This window comes from Bubalus bubalis, chromosome 11, assembly GCF_019923935.1.
Source record: "Bubalus bubalis isolate 160015118507 breed Murrah chromosome 11, NDDB_SH_1, whole genome shotgun sequence".
In the NCBI taxonomy this organism is placed as follows: Eukaryota; Metazoa; Chordata; class Mammalia; order Artiodactyla; family Bovidae; genus Bubalus; species Bubalus bubalis.
This window is the reverse complement of record NC_059167.1, coordinates 34,814,587-34,838,103: the sequence shown is the minus strand read 5'-3', so window position 1 is coordinate 34,838,103 and position 23,517 is coordinate 34,814,587. Positions and strand designations below refer to the sequence as shown.

The 23,517-nt window shown below is 43.4% G+C and overlaps 1 protein-coding gene across 10 annotated transcripts in view; it reads left to right on the top strand.

The window, feature by feature from the left end:
- PELI2 (pellino E3 ubiquitin protein ligase family member 2) overlaps positions 1–23,517 on the top strand; it is a 194,708-nt gene that overhangs the window by 3,529 nt on the left and 167,662 nt on the right. Inside the window, exon 1 of one of the 10 annotated variants that reach the window (XM_044924937.2) lies at positions 5,816–6,778. The exons of 2 other annotated variants lie outside the window; for them this stretch is intronic. In XM_044924937.2, the coding sequence (XP_044780872.1) occupies positions 6,633–6,778 (146 nt within the window). In that variant the 5' untranslated portion in view covers positions 5,816–6,632. 7 more of the 10 variants (XM_044924942.2, XM_044924936.2, XM_044924940.2 and 4 more) reach the window with 7 other exon arrangements.

Below are 23,517 nucleotides of genomic sequence, written 5' to 3'. Positions count from 1 at the left end.
TAGAATTAAATTTTTTCATGATTCCAGCCAGTGAATGCATCAGAGCCACAACTTTTTGCTGTGTCCATTACGTAATGAAAGGTAGAGAAATAGTTATCTACCTGTCAGGTCTTTTTTGCTGTTCATTTTAAACCTGGCTAAAATGTAAAACTTGGGGAAGTGTGTCAGGATTTGAGAGGTAGTTCGATGTAGTTTGTTGGTAAGAGTATGAACCAGCATTCAGGAGACCTGGACTGAATTTCTCCTTTCTTGCCCACTGGCTTTGTGGTAGTGGCTTAGTCCTTCACTCTCTGGCTTTCCAGTTGGCCCAGTGGTAAAGAATCCTCCTGCCAATGCAGGAGATGCTGCAGAGGCTGTTTGCGTCAGGAAGATCCCCTGGAGTAGGAAACCTGCTCCAGTATTCTTACTTGGAAAGTTCCACGGACAGAGGAGCCTGGTGGGCTACAGTCCATGGGGTCACAAAGAATCGGACATGACCGAGTACATGCACCCAACCCTCACTTTCTTCCTGTTTCTTTAGCAATAATGAAATATGGTTGGATTGGGTAGTTGTCAAGAACCTTTCTGGTTTGTACCCTGTAATGTTGGTCAGTGGCTCAAATGTGGAAAACATAGTTAACATAATCTCAGTAATTCAGCATGCATTGATTTTGTGTATTCCTTTGGGGGAGAAATATCAATAACCTCAGATATGCAGATGACACCACCCTTATGGCAGAAAGTGAAGAGGAACTAAAAAGCCTCTTGAGGAAAGTGAAAGAGGAGAGTAAAAAAGTTGGCTTAAAGCTCAACATTCAGAAAACTAAGAGCATGGCATCTGGTCCCATCACTTCATGGGAAATAGAGGGGGAAACAGTGGAAACAGCATCAGACTTCATTTTTGGGGGCTCCAAAATCACGGCAGATTGTGATTGCAGCCATGAAATTAAAAGACGCTTACTCCTTGGAAGGAAAGTTATGACCAACCTAGACAGCATGTTGAAAAGCAGAGACATTACTTTGCCAACAAAGGTCCATCTAGTCAAGGCTATGGTTTTTCCAGTGGTCATGTATGGATGCGAGAGTTGGACTGTGAAGAAAGCTGAGCGCCGAAGAATTGATGCTTTTGAAGTGTGGTGTTGGAGAAGACTCTTGAGAGTCCCTTGGACTGCAAGGAGATCCAACCAGTCCATTCTAAAGGAGATCAGTCCTGGGTGTTCATTGGAAGGACTGATGCTAAAGCTGAAACTCCAATACTTTGGCCACCTCATGCGAAGAGTTGACTCATTGGAAAAGACTCTGATGCTGGGAGGGATTGGGGGCAGGAGGAGAAGGGGACGACAGAGGGTGAGATGGCTAGATGGCATCACTGACTCGATGGACGTGAGTCTGAGTGAACTCCGGGAGTTGGTGATGGACAGGGAGGCCTGGCATGCTGCGATTCATGGGGTCGCAAAGAGTCAGACACGACTGAGCGACTGAACTGGTGGTGCTAGAATTTGAATGGGAACTGTGGTTTAATAGTGGAAAAGATTGATGCTGTGATTACTTTTTTGGAAGTTGGTATGTGCAAAATAGCCATTTTTAAAAGTTGTAATGGTATACATATATCTGACACATTGGTGTTAGATTGTACATGAGGGTGTTCAAAATCTGATAAAACTTTCTGTTCCAGGTTTTAGGAGGGCAGTGATGTTTCAAAATTAAGCTCAGTAGGCTAAAATAACCAGCACAAGGAAGAGATAATCTGATGATGAAATTTTAGAACTGAAAGGGCCCTAAAAGGCCATGGTACATACTTCGCACTTTAATTTTACCGATGAGGAACGCGAGACTCCCAGAAGGAAGGAGGTTTGTTCAAGTTCATAGTTGAGCTGGATCCCTGCACTGCCAGGTCACAGGTTCCCCACTTCAGGGCAGATTCCAGCAGTGCTATCAGTTCCCCAAAGCTGCAGGCTTTTTGTAAGTTACATGAGGGAAGCTGAATCTCTTTCTGGATTCAATTTGAAGCATGCAGCTCTCTCGCTGACTAATGGCCCATCATGATTTTTGGAAACATATTGCTTTACTCGTAGTTCCCCTCACCTCACTGCTGAATGGATAATGTCTTTTGCAAAGCTTTCTGTTCATTTGATGCTTCACAAAATGTATTTTTATTGGATCTCTCAACCAAAGGTTTTTAACCTAGAGTTCACAGATGGAATCCAGGGAGCCCTTGAACTGGGATGGCGGGAAAATATATCTTTGCTTTTACTGGATTCAAACTGAGATTTAATATTTTACTCCATTATGTGTATAGGTAACAAATAGACCTGCTGCTGGATTTGCTATTTAATGCATTAATCCAGAAATGCATACATTATTGTATCACAACTTATCTTTGATAACCAAGTATGATTGACTTCATTTTTAAGCCTTTGTATTGTATTTTATATGTGTAAAATTATTTTTCTGCAAAGGGCTCAGTATACTTTAAAGACTGCCAGAAGGATCCTTTGCACAAAAAAAAGGTTAAGAATTTCTGCAGATATGACTCAAAAATAACATGTTGTAGTTGAAACTGCTCGAGATCTACAAAAGGCTGAAGGTCAGGGGATACGTGTGGTTTTCCCTTTGGATTGTGCAGCATTTTATCAGGTAAGACAAAGAGGGCTGTTGCTGGGAGAGTTTATGGTCTTTATTTTTTGAAACAAGCAGCTCCAATTTCTAGATGCCAGTTTTGTCTTAACCTTGGCACTGTGCCTTGGCCCCTCCCCTTGGTAGTAATAAGAAACCTTAAAATACATCCTAACACTTTTCCTTTTCTTGTCTTCCTCTCTAATTTGGGCCCAAACATCAAACACTAGTATCCTTTATAGACGGAAAGGTCTTTGAACTTAAAAACAAAGCAAAACAAAACAAACTCGTTGCTATCTCTCAGTGTTTGGAGTGATCTGATGAGCACAGATCTGTTTGTGTGGATGGAGTGTCTACTTCTGTAGGCTATAAAGGGTTGTGATGCGACTGGCTTTGGGTTGCTATATTTTCCCTTACTAACTTTAGCCTTGTTTGGAGTATGTGGCTGTCTGTGTGGTTTCTTGTCTGGGTCTCTCAGATTTATTTGTTTCTCTCTGTAACACACCAAGCCTGAAACCTTCATTAGGACTTTTCATTTTCAGTTGTATTTCATCAGGTGATCCATATTTGGGGATGCTTTAGGTAAACAAAACAAAAGCAAAACCAGCTTGCTTCAGGTTTTAGTAACTTTGCATGTGTGCATGCTAAGTCGCTTCAGTCCTGTCTGATTCTGTGTGACCCTATGGACTGCATCCTGCCAGACTCCTCTGTCTATGAGATTCTCCAGGCAAGAATACTGAAGTGAGTTGCCGTGCCCCTTTCCAGGGAATCTTTCCGACCTAGGGATCAAACCCACGTCTCTTAAGTCTCCTGCATTGGCAGTTGGATTCTTTACCACTAGCGTCACCTGGGAAGCCCTCCAGCAGCTTTACCAAAACATATCAGTAAAATTGGCAAAAGGATGAAACATGTATACAGAAAAGACCAAAAAACCGAAAACATGCTAGTTGCCATATTTGAAGGAGACCACCCTTGTCATGTTGAGGTAGTGGTTTTGTGTCTGCTATGCAGGAATCGGAGAAGGCAATGGCAACCCACTCCAGTACTCTTGCCTGGAAAATCCAGTGGACAGAGGAGCCTGGTAGTCGCTCAGTTGCTGCAGTCCATGGGGTCGCTAAGAGTCAGACACGACTGAGCGACTTCACTTTATTTTTTCACTTTCATGCATTGGAGAAGGAAATGGCAACCCACTCCAGTGTTCTTGCCTGGAGAATCCCAGGGACGGGGGAGCCTGGTGGGCTGCCGTCTGTGGGGTCGCACAGAATCGGATACGACTGAAGCTACTTACCAGCAACTTAGCAGCAGCATGCAGGAATCAGCAACATGGAGACATGGATTGGCTTTGGAATGGAGACAATAGCCCTTGATGGAGCTCGTTGGTATGGGAGTAAAATAACTGAACAGGAATTTCTAACATCATCTGATATAACTAAGGGATTCTCCTAGAATGAGCAGAATCTATTTTATAAGAAGAAAATGGAAGGTAAGAATGATTCTGTTAATGGTTCTTATTGAGCTTACTGTTACCTTCATCTTCTGGAGAATAAAAATAAGGAGAGCAAAAAGTGCTTCATAGTTCTTCTCTTTGTCTAAATCAGCTGTTCTCAACCACTGTCTCAGCCACCTTACATGTGATGATCAGTTTTGAGGTATGTGGCCAGTAATTTATGACATGTAATAAAGTGTGGATCTTTCAAATGATTCCAAGATGTCTCGGTAATAATGTGACTTTACCCACTTGCATTCTGCTGTGTTCTCCCAAGTGGGAGAGAAAGAGGTGGGGTTACATCAGGCAAGCCAGGAATTTATTCATTCAACAAATATTTAATGGGATTGTACTCTTCCAGGCACGGGGGATATAGCTAGGCAAGGCAGACACGTGAGTTACTGTCTTATTCTTGTCACAACCCTTTAGGGAACAGCTATTACAAATATTCAGTTCATTTATTTATTCCACCAATATTTGAGCATCTGCTACATGTTGGATGCTGTCCTTGGCACTAAGGGATGCAGTGAACAAGACAGGTATCATCTCTGCTGCCGTGGAGCCTACATAGAAAGCAGTGTAGAGCATAGGCTGTGATGGGGGAGCACAATGGGTCACCTAACCCTGTGCTGGGACAAGAAGAGGCTAGCCAGGCGGAGGTTAGAGGGAACACTTGCTCTAGGAGGACGGCCCACAGTATTCTAAGATCCAAAGATGAGCGCACATGCTCCTTTGAGGAATGGAGAAAAGTCCCAAATGGTTGGAAGAAAGTGGTTGAAATGAATCATGTGGGCCAGGAGGGTGGGAGGGCAAGCCCGGCAGGATTTGGGACTTTATCCTACGGGCCTGGGAGACTGTAGCTGAACTGTCAGCTCAGAAACTGGTAGCAGAGAAAGCACTTCTGCAGAGTGGGCTGCAGCAGTGGCGGGTGGAAGGAGAAGCTCAGGCCGAGGCGTGTGGCAGCCAGGATCTGATTCCTGTCCCTCAAGACGTCCAGTCACACCACTGTCCCGGGTTGTGAGTGGGCTGCCACTCGTTCACTGACTCAGAAATACTGACCGAGGAGCAGCACTGCCCTGGGCACTGGGCTGCATACAGTAGGAGTGAGGTAGACAGCCCTGCAGGGAGCTCACCTTTAAGTGCAAGAGGTGGGCGGTGCAGACAAGCAGCACCTTGGTAGATACAGCTTTAATTCAGAGAGGGCCCCGGGAAATCTGACACAGGACACGGGGCAAGAGAGTGCTTGGGTGGCAGGGCAGGGGGGACTAGTTGGGTCAAGTGCAAGGGATAGGGTAGTGGGGCCCTGGAAGATACAAAAATCAGGGGAAGCATTTCTCAGACAGGAACTCTGTATCCTCTGAGAGCTCCCAACGTTTTCCAGCTTTTTCTTTACTTTCAATCCTGTCTAAGTCGCGCTGGGTGGGTTCCACTCTTATGGGCCATAGGATTCTGAGTAGTCTATCAGTGTCACATGCTCAGGGTGGTAATTGCATTCTCTAGGGCTCCTTGACGGAGAAGGCAATGGCACCCCACTCCAGTACTCTTGCCTGGAAAATCTCACAGGCAGAGGAGCCTGGTAGGCTGCAGTCCATGGGGTCGTAAAGAGTTGGGCATGACTGAGCGACTTCACTTTCACTTTTCACTTTCATGCATTGGAGAAGGAAATGGCAACCCACTCCAGTGTTCTTGCCTAGAGAATCCCAGGGACGGGGGAGCCTAGTGGGCTGCCGTCTATGGGGTCGCACAGAGTCGGATACGACTGAAGCAACTTAGCAGCAGCAGCAGCAGCAGCAGGGCTCCTTGAGACGATTTGTTCTTCTCTCCTAGAGGACAGGCTTCCTCCCTTAGGGTATGGGGTACACCTTTTCAGGTGCACAGGAGGTGGGATTTCTCCGGCACACTGCAGCACCCTGCTCAACTCAGCCTCATCTCTGGGGCTCAGGGACTGTTTACCTCGCTTGGGAAGGAACGCGGATTCCCGAACACAGCTGCAGTTTTGTAAACAGCCTTCCCCACCTGAAAGGTCCAAGTTAAAGGCTTCCTGCGATACTAAACATGTACTTTACTGACATCAGATACTCCTGTTTCAACTTTTGTTTGTTTTTCTTTTTGTCAGTCACCTAACAGTCATTTTGCCACCTGCAGAACGTTCTGCCTTGAAGGGAAGCAGGCCATCTGTTCCCGTTCCACCAGCTGCCGGAGCTGCACTGCGGCGCACAGGGGTGGTGCCGAAAGGCTGCGGTCATTATTGCTGGCTAACGATGGCTGGGGTGCAAGGCTCCTCCTGGATGACAGACCTAATAAGTATGCATTGGGGGTATTTTCAGCAGCAGATTTAAGACTACTGCAAGTCATTCTGGATTGAGGTTTTATGTCCAGCCATCTGCATAATGCTTTTCACTTGCAAACACTTAACTCCATTCATACCCGGCTTTTTTGCTCTGTGTTTAGGATAAGAATCTCTAGCCTTGTGCTCCCATTCTAATTAGTACTGGTTTAGCAGAATCCTACCCAATCGGGCAGTTGTGTGTTTGGCTTCCAGGCTGTTGGTATGGAACAGCTGTTTACTATTTCTAAGCACCTTCCAGGCGCCTTTAAAGCCCGCCTCCCCCCACCTCCTTCAGTCTGTACCTGGCCTTCTTGTGCCTCCTGCTGCAGGGTTGTGGGGCCTCTATCTATCTTCAGAACTTGTGATGGGTGAGCAAGGAGGGGTTTCTGGAGCGCTTGATTGATGAACTGATTACCTTGAGGAAATCCGGCCCTTTTTGCGCAAGGACCACAAACACAAAGAATTGTGCTTCTTGCCAGATCCCCAGAAACTTACAGACTGGGTCCTTGCTGTGGTACGTGCGACTGCATTAGAGTTTGGGGGCTTTTATTATAACGTGCTCTCGGATAGAATGCAGAATGGAGTCTGTCGTTTTGCTCCATAGCTGTTTGTCTAAGGTATGCAGGAGAGCTACTGGAGAGAACAGAGGACTGTACTGTGTATGCTTCTCAACAGGGTTTTTGCATTCTTGAACTATTTCCACATAATAAGCATTCAGTTGTTTGACTCTGTAAACCATTCAGTGAAAGAACTGTAGTTAAAGGCCGTGTGTTGAGGTGGACATTACCAGACTTTCCCAGTAGGATTTGCAACCAGTTGGAGATCAGATAAGAGAACTTGGGGTTTTAACTTAGACCCATGTTTTCCCCCAAGTATCTTCAAATCAGGCCTGCGTGCTGGACCTCTGTGAAGTGGCGACTCCCCTCCCTCTGCATCTGGGCTGGTTTTGTGATTTGCTCTGAACCATCTTTGTGATGGAGGTCTGTGACTTTTGGATGCTGGCTTAAGGGGTGTTCTAGCTTCCGTTTTTGTTCTCTATACTAATTTGCCAGGCTGCTATATAATAAAACATCACAGGCTGGGTGGCTTAAACAGCAGAAGCTTGCTCACAGTTTTGCAAGCTGGAAGTCCAAGATAATGTGTCAGCAGGTTGGGTTTCTCCCGAGGCCTCCCTCCTTGGCTTGCAGAAGACTGTCTCTTGCTGTGTCCTCATGTGACTTTTTCTTGTGTAGGTGCCCATCCTTGGTGGCCCTGCCCCTCATATAAGGACACCAGTCATGTTGGATTAGGGCCCACTATGTGACCTAACTTAACCTTGATTTTAATATCTTTAAAGGGGCTTCCCCAGTGCCTCAGTGGTAAAAAATCTGCTTGCAATGCAGGAGACATGGGTTCGATCCCTGGGTTGGGACGATCCCCTGGAGAAGGGAATGGCAACCCATTCCAGTATTCTTGCCCAGAGAATCCCATGGACAGCAGAGCCTGGTGGACTTCAGTCCGGGGTCACAAAAAGTTGGACATGAGTGAAGCAACTTAGCATGCATGCACACACCTCTTTAAAGACCTTGTCTCCCAATACATTCACATTCTGAAGTGTACTGAGGCTGAGGACTTCAACATATACATTCAGTCTACAGCACCTTCTTAGACGGCAGTTGCCATGTAAAGAAGTCTTGACTGCCCTGCTGGAGAGGGTGGCCCTGGCAGGATTACAAAAGGAGAGAGGCCTGGCCAGCCCCCAGCCACTCCAACCACTCTGCTGAGGCAACTGACCTTGAGTAAAGCCATCTTGGCTCCTTGGGCCCATCAAGCTGCCCGGGCCACACCACATGGAGCAAAGATGAGCAATTTCCTTCTCATTCTGCCAAATCAATGAGTTCCAAGTGCTGGTTGTCCTTAGAAGCTGTTGTGTTTGGGGGTGGTTTGTTACATAGCAGTAGACAACTGAAACACCGCAGTGTTACACTGGTGTGTGATTCAGTTGTCACATCTGACAGACTAATGGGAATTTATTCACTGAGTTTTTGTTTCTTTCAGGTTATTGATTATTTTAATAAGCACAATTTCAGCCTTTTAGATGAGTTATTCCAAACATTAAGTACTGTATGGCCTGAAAAGCTTAGCTAACAAAAGCATTTGTGGAATAAGTTTATTATGTGTAAGTCATCTGTGAGTCTCTCTGCGTTCATTAATCTCCGTAATCAATATTATCTCCTGAAATTCTTTGAGAGCAGGCAGTTGAAGAATGACCCAGCAGAGCTGAAAACCATGCTTCTGGAAGATTGGAGCATAAGCAGCTTTAACCCCAGGACAGCTAGTGGATGATGGACTTTCCAGCTTTTAAAGGCCACCCAAATCAAATAACAGAGCTAACAGAGATTTGAGGAGGTGGGAAGGTCATCTGTACTAGCATCCTACAGGTACAAGGCAATGAAGAGCTCATTTGTATGAGTTGTACCTGTGACTGTCAGTGGTATGAAGGAAGTATAGTTCCTGGGTCTCCTTTTCCCCATGGGTTGTGTGCTGGCTTGGGGGCAAGCAATGTCAGAAGGTGGCCTGGCGTGGTGCAGTGTGGGCTGGGCTAGTGTTCTCCCTTCAGAAGCAGACAGTATGACAGCCGAACTGCTAGCCATGAACACAGTCCTCAGGATGGAGAGAAAGAACTACAGACTCTGCAAGTGACTGCCTTCCAAGTGAGCAAGCAGCTTGACATAAAAAGAGGAAAAAGGATTCCTGTAGTAGCTGAAGTGAATGGAATATCTTAAAATTCCCTCAAATTCTGTTTAAAAAGTTTAAACATTTGTCATTTGTAATCAGAAGTACTGATGCATATAAAATGAAAACTTTTGCATTTAAAATTTATCAACTAAGTGTAAAAGAAGTTTAAACAAATGCTCAAATGGTATATTATGTAGCTTTTATAATTTTGTAGATTGTAAAGCTTAAAACTACACTAAAGGGACTTGCCTAATGGTCCAGTGGTTAAGGATCTGCCCCATGTAGGGGCCATGGGTTCAATCCCTGGTAGGGGAACGAAGATCCCACATATGGCCGAGCAACTAAGCCTAAGCACCACAACTAGAGAATCTGTGGACTGCAACGAAAGAGTCTGCACGAAGCAAGGAAGACCCCTAATGCCACAGCTCGGACCTGACGCGGCCAAATAAATACTAAAAAAAGAAAAACAAACTATACTAAAACTACACTAAAACCTATACAAATGTATAGGTAGGTATATTTTATTGCACATGTATGGATATATTTTATTGCACATGTATGGATATATTGGGAGAAGGCAATGGCACCCCACTCCGTACTCTTGCCTGGGAAATCCCATGGACGGAGGAGCCCAGTAGGCTACAGTCCATGAGGTCGCTAAGAGTTGCACACGACTGAGCAACTTCACTTTCACTTTTTACTTTCATGCATTGGAGAAGGAAATGGCAACCCACTCCAGTGTTCTTGCCTGCAGAATCCCAGGGACGGGGGAGCCTGGTGGGCTGCCGTCTATGGGGTTGCACAGAGTCGGACACGACTGACACGACTTAGCAGCAGCATGGATGTATTGAATTAAATGTGGAATTCACTGTACATACTAGAAATCGGGCAGTATCTAAGCGTATGCAGTAAACATTACCCACTCAGTTTGTGTGAGGTGATGCTGTTATGGTTGCTGTTTTGGCGATGCCGATGATCTAATGTTTAGGAACCCACATAAGGAAATGCCCTCCAGGGGCCTGCAATCTAAGGGCAAGACAGATAACTAAGCAACAAACTATACTTGATGTCGAGGAGAGATGGATGGAGGGAGCTGTTATTTCAGATGTGCTACGTGCCAGATTCTTTTGTGTTTCTTAATCAGTCCCAGGAGTTAGATTGTGTTATTTGGAAAGTGAGGCTTCTGTTCAGGTAACTCACCTTATCCGTGGCAGGGCATGACTGGAAGGTAGGTTTGTATTACTGTGAAGCCTGATTCTCTCCACAGGGTGAAGGTTAAAGGCATGTGAATTGCTGGGAAACTGGGGGAAAAATCCTGGAAAAGGCAGCCTTTGAGCAGAGTTTTGAAAGTTGGCCTGGATTTTTATAAAGCAGTGATAGTAACGGTGTGGGGTTTAGGAGCCTTGAAGGATTTGGCTGGGGATTGAAGTCCTTGGGGAAGGAAACAGAGTTGGAGCATCATCCATTGTTTGGCATCTTCTCACGCTGGGCATACAGCGGGTGATAACAGAGTGGTCCCTGCCTTCTTGGAGCTTATCATCCATCAGGGAAGAGGGACTTTAAGCAAATGAAGCCTGGGCAGGTGAAATCTCTCTTCTTTTGCCATTGTCTGTGATGACTTAGGCTCACGTGTGTATTTTGTTTACAGCTTGGAAAGGGGGCTTCAAGCCCTTCTCCTCTCTGCATTTGCCTGGATTCTCACGTCCCTGTGTATTGATTTTTTTCCTTTTCTGTCTCTTGATCTTCCTGTTAGTGTTGATTAAGGGGAAGACCGTCCCCACTCCCTCCATTGCTTCCCTGGTGGTCCTCAGTACAACTTGGTACAGCAGCAGCGCTGGTTGAGCTAATCTGAAAAGCACAGGGCCAAGAGGAGGCCAGGAAAGGTGCGGTGCCTTTTAATTGCTTATTCTAAGTGTGTTAACTTAGACCAGATGCCAATTAAGACTTTGATGAAACTATTGACTTAGACCCTTCTGGAAGCTGGTGTGGCTTTATGCTGTTCAGTTTCAACCTTCCTGTGAGGGCAGTTAAGCTTTTTCTGTTACAGATGCGAGGTGCACATGACCCAGGATTTCTAAAAAAAAATATCCTTAACAAATAGACATCCTAAGATATCAGATGGTAAAATACTGAAGGACAAATATAGCCTCTTGATAAGCAATGTTAGATGTTGTATGGGTGAAAAGCAGAGACTTGGACGCTCTGCAGGGAAGTAATTAAATCAGGAGGTTCTGATAATGTAATAAACTACACAAGGGCGAAACTTGAGTGGTTTACACACTAGAATGCCCTTTGATTGAATTATTGTCTTATAATAGTTGTCTGCCCAGGTACTACTGTTTTAAATATTAAACAATAGCACAACTCATGTTTTCCCCAGAGGGGAGAGAAAAGACACAAATCTTTATCACCTTAATAATTTGTGTGTGCCCTCCTTCTACCCACCACCTTCACCTCCCATGACTGTCAAAGCTCCTGTTTTGGGTTTACTAGTTGAGAAATCGCGTCCCTGATGATTAAGCATACAGCTTCCATGTTGGATAAGAAATAGCACAGCTCCTCTGAGTATGCTGGGAAACTGCTGGCTTCTTGAACTCTGAGGGGATCCTCTGGAGGAGGAGGAGGAGTTCTCCCCTTCACCCTATCTTCAGGGGTGGCTGGGTGGAGTGGCTTTTCTTTCTATAGGGAGCATGGGGGTCCCAGCAGGGCTTTCCCTTTCCTGCCTTCTCTCAACTGCTGTACCATCTACTGACTGCAGGAGGTAGCACTCCAGGTCCCTTGCACAGTGTGAGATGCCTGTTCAGTTCAGTTTCAGTTCAGTCGCGTCCGACTCTTTGCGACCCCATGATGCCTGTTAGGGAGCCCCAATCCCTGCCGCCAGCCAGGTGCTGAGTTTCCTGGGCCCTCAGAGGAGGTGATGTCACCACCTCCATTGGAGAAATGGGGAAGCAGAAATGCCTGGAGATTGAGCTTCACCTAGGATCCTGCACAGTTATTAACAGTAAAGGATTGGAAGCTCAACAATTTGAATCCGGGTCTCAGATTGCCCATATTGGGCTTCTCAAAGCCTGTACATCTTATGTCTTTATTGGTAATACCTTTTGTTTACGATCTGAAGGGTGGAATGCTTCATGTTTGGCATTAGATTCTGAAGTTGTGATTATCACAGTAGAAAGGCGGGCAATTCCCGTCTGGACCAGCCAGGCTGGGGTACACAATGGTATGGGCGACAGCTCGCGGGGAGCCGGCCCCTCCTCACAGTGTGACGGCTTGTCCTCTTACACTTGCCCTTGTGTTCCTCTCCTTCAGGGCCCTGAAAGGGTCAGAGGATGCCTGCCCCTGTTTTTCCTGTTGCCTCTGTTCAGATTAGATTCAGACAATAGAGCTTGCCCTCCCTCAGGAGGTAGGTTCTCCTGTGGCCCTTTACTCTCAGCTGAAATGCATCTTTCTCTGATCTAATTGGGTTTTTTAAAAATCCGCTTGACTACTCACCATGTTAGTTTACCATAAATCACGTACTTTTCGATTTTGCTTGTGTACTTATTTCACCCCAATTTCTCCCAGGGTTAAACCAGTTTTAAGTTTGTGTCCGATTCTTGTAACTTTTAGAGGTTAACACTAATCATTAATACTAATCATTTAGCTTTTCTCCACTGATAAATTCATAAATGGATTTTTTTTTGAGGCAGACCATTTATATTCAGGTAATATGGAATTAGTTTTAAAAAGCTGTATGTTGAAAAGATGTATAGAGAATATTAATGACAGTTTTGGAAGAAGGAAGACAAATCATCCATGATGCTAATGTTATTTTCAGTTTTTGCACATTCACTTGTAATATTGTCTCTGCACAAAAATATTTTATGTACTTCATTTTATACATGCTTTATGGGCTGTTTTTTGAAGTGTTAGTTAACTGACCCTGATTTTAAGAGAATTTAATTAATGTTAGAAAGACATTTAACGTAAGCCAAATGTATATACATTTTTAAAAACAGTAGATATTGATTAACAGATTATCTAACACAAATTCTGCTTTTTGTTTTTTTGAGGGGGGTTTGCAGAATCAGAATTGCCATGTGATTTCTAAGGTCTCTGTTCTAACAGGATATGTGGGAGGAGAATTATTCAGGGTTATTCTAGCCACTGTTTGAAGACTTTAAAAGATCTCTGAAAGGTTAGTGTGTATGCTAAAGGCATGATTTCTGAAAATACATATTTTAGGTACTTAGAGAAAAGGACCCTTTGAAGAATACTGAATTCTACACAAGAAACATCCAGTCAAGCCCAAGATAACGTACTTCTTTGCCTTGGGGCCTACTCTCTGAGCCCCATTTTGCCCACCCCCCCCCCCACCCCCCCCCCCCCCCCCCCCCCCCCCCCCCCCCGTTATGTGTTCATGGAGAAGGAAATGGCAGCCCACTCCAGTGTTCTTGCCTGGAGAATTTCATGAACAGAGGAGCCTGGCGGGCTACAGTCCATCGGATTGCAAAGTCAGGCACAACTGAGTGACTAACACTAACTTCTAACTAACTATATGTTCATAGAACTTTCTTTCTCCTCTTTTCTCAATTGCTTTCACACACATGGTTCTCTCTCCTTGCTGCATCCTGCTCACCTGCTAAGATTGAACTCAGCTGTTATCTCCAGCAAGAGGCCCTTCCTGACTCCTCCTCCCTTTTCCTGCAGGCTAGAGCAGTTATTTCTCAAGAGCTCTCTGTGCCTTGTAGACGTCCTTCCTTATGGATCCTGGACAGGGTAGGGCTGGGGGCTCCCTTTTCTGCACTCCGTCCCAGCGTTGTGCTACAACCTGGCACTTGGTGGATCAGTCAAGGGTATGGGTGAGAAGGTGTGGCTCTGGAAATGTGAGCTTTTAATGTGGATGGTCTCTTCCCCCATTTCTTCGCTCCCTGATCCGGCTTTTAAGAATGATTATTTACTTTTCAGTAGGTATTTCATGCATTTCTGTTTCTTTAATTAGCTTCCTTAAAGTGTTCTCCTGTTTGCATCTTCCAAGGTAAATTGAAGAGTTCTTCAATACATGAACATGGTGAACACTCGTTAGCAATTGTTTAGCCCTGAAATGATGGTGGATTTAAAATTTTCCTTTTATACTTAAAGATAAGGGGTTAAAGTGACTGAGGACAGAGATGTGGTCTGAAGCTGACAGGATTTTCAGCTTTCAGCTTTAAATGTAGTATTAAAAATCTCCTGAAAAAAAGTCAACAGATCCAAACACATTTCCATGGTGATACATCTTTTTTTTACTTAAAATTAGTTGCTCTGGTTTCTTATCTTTCCACTCTGAAGTCACAGATAAGTATTCTTTCCATTATTTCTTTACTGATATTTATCACAGCTGGTTTTTGTGTTTGCATGCTGGTTGGGTTTGTGTATTTTCTCACTCTTTATCTGCTCCGTTCCAACTCCTTTCTTGTGATTTTTAGAGAGCTTTATACTTATAACATATGTATAGTGTTTGCTGTTCAGCCAATTTCCCAATGTGTTCTTTTTTTCATGTCCCTACAAACATCCTTGCTGTTTGTTGACTTTTCCTCCATTCTGCCACGTTGAGTACAGCTCGTTATATATTTGAAGCAAGACAGCTGGGGTGCTCTGGAAATCAACTTGAGTTTATTTTTTCATTCCTTTTCTTTGTTTATTTAAAAAAAAAATCATTATCACGAGGAACTGGCAATCTTGTCATTAAACTCTGTTTCTTTTGCTGGGGAGAGTTATGTATAGCAGGGGGTACAAGCCATCTTTCTTCCCTGGTTTTCTTTTATTCTGCCCCCGTCCCACTCCAGTTTCCCACCCTGCCTGCTGTTTAGAAGTTAGAATTCTCCAATGAATATTTGTCTCCTTTCTCCATTCCAACTCCAGTTCTTAGCAGGACCATAATAGATAATGAAATGTCTAAAATTCAGGTTATTCATGAGATTTATAACAAATAAAAAGGGAAATGTGATATTTTTTAAAAATTACCTACCCATTGGAGAGCAGCTTGGCGGTATACATTATTATTATTATCTGTATTAAGAACCTCCTTTGTGGTACCTCTGCAACCCCTAAGCTATATTCTAAGTATCAAACGTACACAAGCCAGGCTCTGTGAGCAGTGTGCTGACTCATGACTTACCAGCAAGGAGAAAGGAAATGGTCTGCTTCTCAGCGTGTGCACAGCTCTTTGGCAGTAAGCTGCAGTCCGTATGATTTGTGACTTGTGGTTCTATAAAGTGGCTTAATGAATTTGTTCATTTAGTTTTGATTGGGTTAGAACAAGAGACTGCATTATGGTATTTGGCTGATTATTTTTGCCTTGTTGATTTTCTTTCTGGTGTATTATTTGGCACCTGCTCTTAATAAAACAATGATCTAAAAATTGCACATGTTTTCTCAGAATGAGAAATGATGTTTAGAGACGGTAGCTCAGTGGTTTTTGGTGAAATGCTGGTTGATGAGTCAGTTTATTACTGAAGATCTGTTTCAAGTGCAGTTTCTCCAAGAGTTGACATTTTTGGCTTTGTGTTATAAATATATTAGCTATACATAGTCACTATTATTAAGTTGAAAATAGCCTTTATTTTTCTGGTAGGATATATTTCAAAAGCTGGAACTCTTGTCACGTCTGTACCAGAAGTAACTGGGTTAAAAAACGACTAACAATATGCTTCATTTTCTGCTTATTAAGTAATTTTAACCGTGTAACCTCAGTCTTATACAGTACAGAGCTAGTGAAATAGAATGCTTCAGGAGTGGCATACTTAAGGACCATTGAAGTTTTGCATTAACTGATGATTAAGCAAAAGTCCCTGTAGAGGAAATTTTTAAAAAGTGATATCAAACTGACATGTATAACATAGTCGTTTCTGTTGTACAACAGGATGATTTAATATTTGTATATATTGTGAAATGATCACCATGGTAAATCTATACGTTTATCGCTATACATAGTTAACATTTTTTTTCTTGTGATGAGGACATTTAAGATTTGTAGAAGATGAAAAAAAATACTCCAGTTCATGATGATGCTATTCCAAATCTAATATGAGTCTGCTTGAGTCTGTCTTTGATGAGTTAGGCTTGCCTTGTTGATCCTTCTTAACATTAGCAATCATTGAATACACTGTAAATTTAAAAGGCAGAAAACTGGAACTCAAGGGAATCCTCTGCAGTGCTTCTCAAACATTTTGTAAGTTAGATTTTTAAAATAAAAATAATGTTAAAGGTAACTGAGCTCTCTATAAGACCGACTGTAGGGACGGCATTTCTGTTGGCCAAGGGCTTCATTGGTGCCCTTACGTTCTGCATATTTGGGTTTTCCAGCATCTCCCAGGAGGTGGGGTGGAGTGTTGAGGTCCTCAGCTTCTTTGATCAGAGCCCTTAGGTTCTGGATTTAGATCGTGTGGCAACAAAAGAAACACATTTGCTTCTGTAGAGCATATAATTTAGAAGCATCACTGCTAACTGCCGGATTATATTTTTAACCGTTTACACTGGTGGTTTCACTTAATCTGTTGGGTTGTTGAAGATGAGATTAAATCTGGGTTTCAACTGAGGAGGACTGGGACCAGCAAGGAAAGCTCGAGCTATCATATGTGATAGATCATTCTCCAGGGCTGTTCAGTTAGAGGGATGCCTTTTGTTGAAACAAGAATAAAAATAATAATTGAATACTCCAGCTCACTGACCTTGGTGATTGTGACATCCTCTGATGTAATTTATTGAGTGCCAAGTGTTTTTAATTGATGGATAAAGCATGGAATTTGTATGGGATGCCTGCCAGTGGTCTCAGTCTGAAGTTGAATGTCTGTCTTCTACTCTTTCTTTTTCTCTTCCCTTTCCTCCCCTCCTCCCCCTCTTTTCATAGGTGTGCGCTCTGAGAGCATTCCTTTCCAGGGAGACCTTGGCAGTTGGCCTTTGGCAGCTTCCTCTAGGACTCTCCTGTGAAGAGCCCGCCAGTGTAGTCAGTCTGTGTTCCAGCTCCCCCTTGAAAAGCCGTCTTGCGCTTCCCTACCCTGTGAATAAAGATGATGATGGTTTTGTGGGGCTGGTCCTACATCTGCTGGGAAGGTTTGGTTGGGTGATAACAAAGTGAATTTCCCCCACCCAGTGAAAACTAATTTTCATCTACTACTTACTGCAGGGGAGATGTGGGCATCAAGTTTACAGCCAGGAGCCTAAGATGGGGTCTGTAACCTCTTCCAGAAGGTGATTTATGGCTTTCATTAGCCTAAGAATCCCACTGTAACTTTTCTTTCCTTGGGAGAGGCTGTTGATTGTGCCTAATAAGATGGTTTTCTCAGGTGAAATTTGAGAAATTTCTTTTTAGTCATTGGATTGAATAATAAGAGAAAAAAGAGCAGTGTGAGCTGTGTAAACAAGTAATTGCTTTGTATCTGGATTAATGTGGAGGAAAAGAATGAAAACCTAAGCTGCCTGAAGCTTAGGGAACCATTGGATCCTGTTCTGTGGCCAAAATAGCACACTTTTCCCCAGGCCCCGTCTCCTTGTCACCTCCAGAATATTGTGATTTGAGCGTGTTAGGATTGATTCTTCCGCTGAAGATGATGTACACGTGTAGAAAAGATGGTTTTGTGCTTGTTTACCTTCTCGGGGTATTTAGCAGGATTGTTTGTGTGTGAAAAACCGCTACTAACCTTCCTGTGTGATCTTGAACTTTACCATCAGTTGTTTAAAAAAGTTAAAAATGGCGGTTATCCGTGTGATCAGATTTGAGGCTGGTGGTTTGGGTTTAAGATCTTAAACTGTTCCAAGTTTAAGTTGCCAAGATGCTTTATTTAGGGAAGTAAACAGATTCATCTTTGTAGAAGAGTTCAGAAACCTGTTAGAGGGATGATTGGATTATTCTTGTAGCAATGTTACGTGATTGCAGACATTTCAATTTGAAGTGAGGGCCAGCTGATCTGCTCTGGGCTGCAGTTCCTCTCTGACCATCACTTCCTTACCTCTCTGGATTCTGGGGGCCCCCAGGATGTTTGCTTCCCTTGGGCAGTGTCCGCTGGGGGAGGGTGCTCCCTGAGCTCTGCTCTATGCTCTCAAGCCTTCCAATGGATACCGCCTGCCCCTGTCAGCCAGCAGCCTGTGTGTGTTTTGTGCTCATCAGAGCATCACAATGCTCAGAAAACTGCTTTCTCCATGAACTGGCTGTTTTTGTTTAGAGTAGTCATTTTCATGAGTAGGTAGAAGTAAGTTCGGGAGCGTTCTTTGAAAATTGTACATGTAGTTAGCGGAAAGTGCTGAAACCCCAAACTGTGTATTTTACACAAAGCATCTTCTGTTCAGAGTTTTAGTTCTACCGTGGAATTAGCAAAGCATCTTTCAGAATTTGAACTTATCTTCTCTTTGAAATTCCCTAGAACTTTTAAATCAAATCAAAGTACAGGTGGTTCTGAGGGTTTTTTTTTTTTTTTTACCTTTCAAAGATTGAAAAATATTCATGAATTATTATTTGTCTACAGAAAAAGACGGAAACGGCAACTATTTTACAGAAATACTGTGTAATAGGGTATTTACAAATTTGAATTTGTAAAGTTCTGACTTTGGAAACGTCATAAAATGATCTATTTGGCACATTTAAGAAAAATTGGAGTTTTATTGTCAGAGATGTGTGAACAATGACGAAGTATTAAAGTTGTAAAGATTTGATCCATCAAGTTAAAACAGTATTCATTTTATTCCCAACTGTACTTGATTTGTGGCATAACGAAAAGATACGGTGAGCAAATTGTTTTCAATATCTTGTCAATCTAGTAATGTCTATTGTACATGCACACAACTTGTTTGAAGTCTCAATAGCATGATTATGGAAATACTCAGTTCATGTTGAAACAATTATTTCTCCTGTGTTGTTGGTGTGTTTGTTTTCTCAGGTGCCTTTTCCCAGCCTGGCTTTCTCTTCTTTCCTGCTGACAAAATTGATAAACATGTAGGGAGGCTGTGGGAAAGGATGGGGGTTACAAGGGATTCAAGCTGGTCTGGCTGAAGGGAGCTGAAGGGATTTTCAGGATGTAGGCAATACAATTGCAGGGACAGCTGGGTGGAGGTGGACTCATTGGATAAGCCACAGAATCCTTAATTACCTAACTGTAGGCCTGGCTTCTCAGATACCCTGCATCATAGGGCATAACCTACCCAATCCTTGGCCTTGGTGTGGTGCTGGCTGGGGGAGGGGCAGAGAGCGAGGCAGGGCTGGTGAGGTAGAACAGAGTGGGATTGAAAAATACTGGGTTTTCTCTGTATTTGGTGGTTTCAAGATTTAATTGTCTTAGACTGGTTATGAAACTGTAATGAAAACTAGTAGTCTGTGTTTTGTGTATGCAGTTGCTTATTTACTAAGCAGAGTTTACGCAGAGTAAACTGTAGTTTTTGGTTTATTGCTGTATTATCGTTTGTTGAACCAATTCCTTTTTCCTGCTCTGTTCCTCCTCTTCCCATTGTTTCCTTTACTTTCCTTTGGGTTCCTTTGTATTTTGGTCTGTGTTTTAAATCTTAGATTGACTTCTGAGTCAAGTGCCCAAGGGCCTTTTTCACTTAAGCCTGTTTTTGGGTTTCTGCTTGCCTTGTTGTCGTGGTTCTTCCATGTTGCAAGTTTTTTTTTTTTAAAGTTAAGTTTCTAAAAATATAGTTCTGGTAACCAGGGAGACTCCCCTAGCACAGATGAAAAACAGAAAAGCTGGGGCCAGGAGAAGCCCTGACAATAATCACATCACACACTCCTCCCATTTGGTCAGTCAGCTTTCTAGTTGGTAAATCAAGCTCCTGTCTTTGGAGAGGGTGGTGCCCACCAGCTTCCCTATTAAAAAGGAGAGGTGGGATTTTAGTATTTGAAGCTTGTTATTGGTGAGGCATGTCACTGCTGCTTAAATTTGCTTTCATCAGAAATGAGTAATTGCCTGAAAAAGAATCTTTTCTTCCTCACCCCTTCTCTCATTTCTTCCTTGTTGAAATCTTAGTGCACATCTGTGAAACAAAGATGCAGCCCAGTTGGTTATGACTGAGTCATGCGTCAAGCATGTCGTTCAGAGCAGGTGTCTCTTCCACCTACAGATCTAAGTTGATTGTACTTACGTTTGAAAAGTTCGTAATTTTACAGAACTGATGCATCTTTCCCATTAATATCTTTAGGATTTGTAAAGAATAGGTAATAACAACCTCTTCCCCCCAAATAAAAACAAACAAACAAACTCTTTCCAATCCTGGGTACCTATTTTAAATGATTTAAAATGGTACTGCTGCTGCTGCTAAGTCACTTCAGTCATGTCTGACTCTGTGTGACCCCATAGACGGCAGCCCACCAAGGCTCCGCCATCCCTGGGATTCTCCAGGCAAGAACACTGGAGTGGGTTGCCATTTCCTCCTCCAATGCATGAAAGTGAAAAGTGAAAGTGAAGTCGCTCAGTCGTGTCCGACTCTTTGCGACCCCGTGGTACTAGTGGTTGCTTAAAATGAATCATTTGAATATATTCTTGTTAGGTGCAAACTAATCGAACTTTTTAAAAGTAGCAAAAGCCAGAGTCAATACAACAGTACTGGATCCTTAATTTGTATTTTACTTTTACGGTGAAGGCTAAAAAGAAAAGGACATTAATTTTAAGCAAATCTTTAAAAATGACTTTGTTTGGGAAGAAGCTACTTTTGAAAGTTTCTGGGTAAAGGCAGCTGCTTTAAAGAGTTGTGTGCAGAGGCCACACAGCCCTCAGCGAGATCCCAACCTTCTTTGTTGTTGTCCAGTCGCTAAATCGTGTCTGACTCTCTGTGACCCCTTGAACTGCAGGACACCAGGCTTCCCTGTCCTTCACCATCTTCCGGAGTCTCCATTGAGTCAGTGATGTCATCCAACCATCTCATCCTCTGTCTCCCCCTTCTCCTCCTGTCTGTAATCTTTCCCAGCATCAGGGTCTTTTCCAATGAGTCTGCTCTTTGCATCAGGTGGCCAAAGTATTGGAGCTTCAGCATTAGTCCTTCCAATGAATATTCAGGGTTGATTTCCTTTAGGATTGACTGGTTGGATCTCCTTGCAGTCCACGGGACTCTCAGCGTCTTCTCCAACACAACAGTTCAAAAGCATCAATTCTTCAGTGCTCAGCCTTCATAGTCCAACTCTCACATCTGTACGTGACTACTGGAAAAACCAGTATAGCTTTGGCTATACAGACCTTTGTCAGCAAAGTGATGTCTCTGCTTTTTAATATGCTGTCTAGGTTGGTCATAACTTTTTTCCCAAGAAGAAAATGTCTTTTAATTTCATGGCTGCAGTCACTGTCTGCAGTGATTTTTGGATTCCAAGAAAATAAAGTCTGTCATTGTTTTCATTGTTTTCCCCATCTGTTTGCCATGAAGTGATGGGACTGGATGCCCTGATCTTAGTTTTTTGAATGTTCAGTTTTAAGCCAGCTTTTTCACGCTCCTCTTTCACTTTGATCAAGAGGCTCTTTAGTTCCTCTTTGCTTTCTGCCATAAGGGTGGTGTCATCTGCATATCCGAGGTTGTTGATATTTCTCCCAGCAATCTTGATTCCAGCTTGGAATTCATTCAGCCCAGCATTTTGCATGATGTACTCTGCATATAATTTAAATAAGTAGGGTGACAATATACAGCCTTGATGTACTCCTTACCCATTTGGAACCAGTCTGTTGTTCTAAGTCCAGTTCTGACTGTAGCTTCTTGACCTGCACACAGATTTCTCAGGAGGCAGGCCAGGTGATCTGGTATTTCCCTCTCTTTAAGAATTTTCCACAATTTGTTGTGATCCACACAGTAAAAGACTTTTAGCTTAGTCAGTGAAGCAGAAGTAAATGTTTTTTTCCTGAAACTCTATTGCTTTTTCTGTTCCAACGAATGTTGGGAATTTGATCTCTGGTTCCTTTGCCTTTTCTAAATCTAGCTTGTATGTCTGAAGTTCTCAGTTCACATACTTCAAAAAGCCTAGCTTGAAGGGTTTTGAGCATTACCTTGCTGGCATGTGAAATGAGCACACAACTGTGTGGTAGTTTGAACATTCTTTGGCTTTGCCCTTCTTTGATACTGAAATGAAAACTGACCTTTTCCAGTCCTGTGGCCACTGCTGAGTTTTCCATATTTACTGGCATATTGAGTGCAGCACTTTAACAGCATCATCTTTTAGGATTTGAAATAGCTCATCTGGAATTCCATCACCTTTACTAGCTTTGTTAGTAGTGATGCTTCTTAAGGCCCACTTTACACTCCAGGATGCCAAGGACAAAGGAGAAGCCAACCCTCTTTAGGAGGGTCTTTGTCAAGCCCTCCCCATGGAATGAGCAGGGAAAGAGAATGTTGAAGGCTTGAAATTATTTTTAGTTTTTAATGTTATGCCGAGGACTCAGTGTTTTCAGTTTGAAATTTTGGTTCAACCGTAAGACAGGGAAAAATTGATGATACGCACGCGCTAAAGCCGATAGGGTCTGTGGACGAGTTGCTGCTGCTAAGTTGCTTCAGTCGTGTCTGACTCTGTGCAACCCCATAGACGGCAGCCTGCCAGGCTCCGCCATCCCTGGGATTCTCCAGGCAAGAACACTGGAGTGGGTTGCCATTTCCTTCTCCAAGTGGACGAGTTAGGGGCTGACTTTTCAGGAGAGGCTGGTTTTTCCGTGGGTGAAAGAGGAAGGCCAGAAGAATGCGCAGATGCAGGGAGCTTGGAAGATTGCTGGCCAGAGCTTGTGGAAGTTGACACAGCAGCTGAGTGTTTATTTCTATCCTCATTACTCTTGTAGTTTGTCTAGGTGTCCTGTCACCCAAAGAGAGTGTTCATTCAGTAATAAAAGAACAGTAGTCTTGTCTGGTCGGTTGGAACCCAAGAGGCTGGCGGCAAAGCTTGGACCGTTAGGCTGTGATGGCTGGTGCCTAGTTCTGAATTGCTTCCTTGTAAACCTGGGGTTCCCATGGATGAGATAAAAGTATAATTTGTTTTTTGCTTATTTTGTTTTCTTTTAGTTTTGAGATAGAGTTGGTGTACAGCACTGGGTATGTTTAAGGTGTATAGCATAGTCCCTTGACTTGTATTACTTGGAAAATGATTACTACAGTGAGTTTCAGTTCAGTTCAGTCGCTCAGTCGTGTCTGACTCTTTGTGACCCCATGAATTGCAGCACGCCAGGTCTCCCTGTCCATCACCAACTTCCGGAGTTCACTCAGACTCACGTCCATCGAATCAGTGACGCCATCCAGCCATCTCATCCTCTGTCGTCCCCTTCTCCTCCTGTCCCCAATCCCTCCCAGCATCAGAGTCTTTTCCAATGAGTCAACTCTTCGCATGAGGTGGCCAAAGACCTGGAGTTTCAGCTTTAGCATCATTCCTTCCAAAGAAATCCCAGGGCTGATCTCCTTCAGAATGGACTGGTTGGATCTC